This window comes from Neomonachus schauinslandi, chromosome X (assembly GCF_002201575.2).
Source record: "Neomonachus schauinslandi chromosome X, ASM220157v2, whole genome shotgun sequence".
Taxonomy (NCBI): domain Eukaryota; kingdom Metazoa; phylum Chordata; class Mammalia; order Carnivora; family Phocidae; genus Neomonachus; species Neomonachus schauinslandi.
Window position 1 is genome coordinate 889,360 of NC_058419.1, and position 3,798 is coordinate 893,157.

The 3,798-nt window shown below is 52.2% G+C and overlaps 1 protein-coding gene across 3 annotated transcripts in view; it reads left to right on the top strand.

Moving 5' to 3' along the window:
• Positions 1–1,005: 1,005 nt before the first annotated feature.
• The window catches only part of MPP1 (MAGUK p55 scaffold protein 1), a 27,961-nt gene continuing 25,168 nt past the window's right edge, over positions 1,006–3,798 (top strand). For all 3 annotated transcript variants that reach the window (XM_021682799.1, XM_044911579.1, XM_044911578.1), the window contains exon 1: positions 1,006–1,239. In XM_021682799.1, coding sequence (XP_021538474.1) covers positions 1,138–1,239 — 102 coding nt within the window. In that variant the 5' untranslated portion in view covers positions 1,006–1,137. The remainder of the gene's footprint in view (positions 1,240–3,798) is intronic.

Sequence of the window (3,798 nt, forward strand, 5' to 3'; positions counted from 1 at the left end):
ATATGGCAGGAAGAGGGTTCCCATTTTATCTCTTCCAATATAAGTAAACCTTTTCCACACTTAATGCAAGTCTTTGTTGAGTTACCTAACATCCCAACTGTATCATATACCACAGTTCTACACGTGTTAGGGGTATGTTTCTGTGGTCTGTAATCTATTCCATTGCTCAATTAATGTATCTCCGCACCAGTATCAGACTCTTCATTTTGATAGCTCTCGCTCTGTCTCTCTCAGCTTTCTACGGTTCCTTTGGGGTAATCGCGAGGAAGGGAGCCATCAATCATGTGATGTCAGCCTGTTCTCAGAGAAAAGGCTGGGTGATGTGGCTGCAAACTCTTGTCCTCGGACTTTTTCCTTTTGGCTATGAGCTACCCGAAGGTCCACAGAAGATTATATAGAGTACTAAACTGCTGATAATACTGTGAGGTTACTAGCTTGGGGTAAAGGAGGCCAGGTGTCTATCAGGTCTATGGATGGGGACAGCTTGAGCCCTGTAAACCCAGTAAATGTTCGTTTTGTTCAGAAACCCTTCTCTCATTAGCACGGCTGTAGGATTCCTAAGGAATGTCGGTTCCCTTTGCTTCCGCGATCCCTCAAAATTTTTGTGGCATTAACAGTAGGAGATGTGGCCCAAGACAAGGAAAAGGAGTTTGCTCTTGGATGCAATCAGGCCTTTCATCACTGAATTGCAGACAGCAATGTAAATCACCGGGTACCTGCAGCCCAAGGAGCCTTAAAGGCATTTCGCAACGTTCTGGGCCCGCAGAGATTTCTGGGTAAAGCCTGGAGTGGAAGGGATGGCTTCCCCGCTGTCCCCACGCATTAGGCCCAGGGTGTGGGCCGAGCTGGGCACCCGCCACAGCGAGAGCGCCCTTTTCTTGACACCTCTGAGCCCTTCTGGGTTCAGCCTCAGGGTCCGGGCGGGGGCGGGTCCGGGGGCGGGTCCGGGGGCGGGGCGCGGGCGGTGCTCCGCCTCCGCCCGCCCAGCGCGCTGCCTGCGGGGTGGTGACGGGTCCGGCAGCGCCACCTCCGCCGCCTCCGCCGCCTCCACCGCCCCGCAGGCCTCGGTTCTCGTACTCGCGGCTCTGCGCGGCTCGCGGCTCGCGGCTCGCGGCCCCGCGTCCAGGTTCCTGCGAGATGACGCTCAAGGCGAGCGAGGGCGAGGGCGGGGGCAGCATGCGCACGGCGCTCTCCGACCTCTACCTGGAGCACTTGCTGCAGAAGCGCAGCCGGCCCGAGGTGAGAGGGCCCCGCGGTTCCCTGGGCGCAGGGTGAGGGGCCGGGACTCGGCTCCAGGCCGCGCCGCCCGCAGCGGGACCTGCTTGGTCCGTGGCCCGGCCCCGGGGGTGCTGCCCTCGGGATGGAGGCCGCGGCGGCTACCGGGGGTTCGTGTGGAGGGCTTCAGGTGCGGTGGGTCGTTTCCCCCAGGAGCCCTCGTAGGTGGAAATGAGGGGAGGCCGCGCGGCCTGTACAGAGCGCTTATTAAGGTCAAGGAAAACTTCGTGGACGGAAGTCAGGCTAAGAGAAAGACTTTAAGGAACAGATCCCAGAAGAGTCGGTCTGCTTGCTTGTTGTTGAAATGCTTGTGTTTGGGTCAGCAGAAACGGTTGTAAAACCTAACTCTGCCTCTAAAGCGCTCACTCACCGTCCGTCTGCATTTAGGGAGGGCCCCTTGTGCTGCGGTGCAGATGGGGTGGCCTGTGTGTATCTTCGGGTGGACAAGGAATGCACGGATTCCAGAGGTTAATTGTGCCCTCCGGATTCCTGGGATGGGTGGCAGATAGCTGTTAACCTCTATCCTCAAGGATGCCCGGAGAGGATGTTGAGCATTTCCGTGTTCTCTCTCATAGTTCTGAGTGTGGATTTCACCCAGCAAAATAAGGTTGTCTCTTACGCAGAGGTGCGGCCGCCAGAATGCTCACTCACTCCTCTGCAGGCTGAGGCTGGCTCCCACTTGGAGCCATCGCCCAGAATACAGGCCCAGCAGCCCCTCCAGGTAGCCTGGCCTTCCTCACAGGTTGGTGGTCAGGTACTACTAGTGAATGTCCACAGAGCGAGAGAGCGAGAGAGAGAGAGAGAGAGAGAGAGAGAGTGCGAGCTAAGCAGCAGCTGCACTGTCTACAGAAGTCCGTGTGAATCTCCTTCCTAGACTGCAGGATTTTTCAGGGCAGGGCTATTTCATGCTCACTGCTTTTATTTTAAATGCCTAATAAAGAGGTCCTCAGAAATATCTGTGAATTAATAAGTGACTGAAGAGGTGGACAGAAGAGATTTAGCATAACCTTCCACTTCCACAGATGAGGACACTGAAGATTCACAAGGTAAAGCAAACAGTAGAGCTATAGACTGTTTGGGCTGGTAGCTCAAGGAAACAATTGATAAGCATCAGTACAGTGTTCACACCTGTGTGTTGTTTCCAGTCATGATCGCAATATTCTAGGCTTGAATGAGTGCCGGAATGAGCAGCTGGGGAACACAGTATTGTTATTCAGATGGCAAGACAGAATTGGAAGGTATGTAGTGGAATATGCACTATGAGGGAATCAGGATCTAAAACAACCTGGCTCCCCATAGGCTTGGGTTCTCTATAATCAGTTCACTTGGCTGCGCCTTAACTTTTTAATAAAATCTCTTTATTAAATTTCCTTTTGGCAGCTTTACTGACGTATAATTAGCATATATATAATTCATAAATTTATTTAGTCTGTTCAATAAAATTTCACAAATTCATACAGTCATGTAACCAGAAAGTTCCCTGGTGGTCCTTTACACTCATCCCCCCCACCCCCGGAAACCTGGAAATCACCCTGGAAACAGAGCTGCATTTTGACACTATTTGACACTACCATTTGGCCTTTTCAGGAGTGTCTTAGAAGTGGAATCCAACTGTATGCAGTCTTTTCTATCAGGCTCCTTCCACTTAGCACACCCAGAGCCCCATATGTAACTGAACGACCAGCCCTTGTGTAAACCTGTCGGCTCCTTAGGGACAGGCTTGAGACACTGTGGGCCTTCTGGAAGAAAGGCCCTGTCACTACAAGACTTACGTTGTAGTGCGCCCTCTGAGTCGGCAGTCCTCAATTACCGCACATGGTCTACTGGGTAGCCAGTTTGTTTTGGTGTTCTTAAAGAATTTGAAGCAGGTGAAAGAAAACTTGCTAAATCCTTGAATGGAATAGCACCCAGATCAGCCACTGTGCGGACATCGGAGGGAAAATCTCCAGTGGTTCCTTGAGGTTCATCTTCCCTCTGGGACTCTTACCTTTGCTGCCAACACTAGGCTTTGCCTCTCACTTGCCGTGTACCCTTGGGCAAGCTTCTGGGCTCTCTGTGCCTTCAGTTTCTCTTCTCTGTCAAACGGACCTGTTTGGGGAGTTGTGGGGATGGTTATGTAGGGTAATGCTTGTCAAACACTTTGAACTGCACTGGTCCGTCCAACATCTCCCTCAGAGCTGCCTGTCCCGAAGCATCAGCACATCGTCCCCTACGGGCAAGAAGCAGGCAAACCTGTGATGGAGCTGTTGGCTTGGACGGAATCCAGAAAATGGTGAAGCTGAAAGCTTCTTTTAAGGGGAATTCTTTCTGTAAAAGTTCTGAAGACTCAAACCCAAAGTTTCATTTCTATTTTTTTTTAAGATTTTATTTATTTATTTATTTATTTGACAGAGAGAGAGAGCGTACAAGCAGAGGGAGGGGGGGAAGCAGGCTCCCTGCAAAGCGGGGCTTTGCCCCAGGACGCTGGGATCATGACCTGAGCCGAAGGCAGCCGCTTCACCGACTGAGCCACCCAGGCGCCCC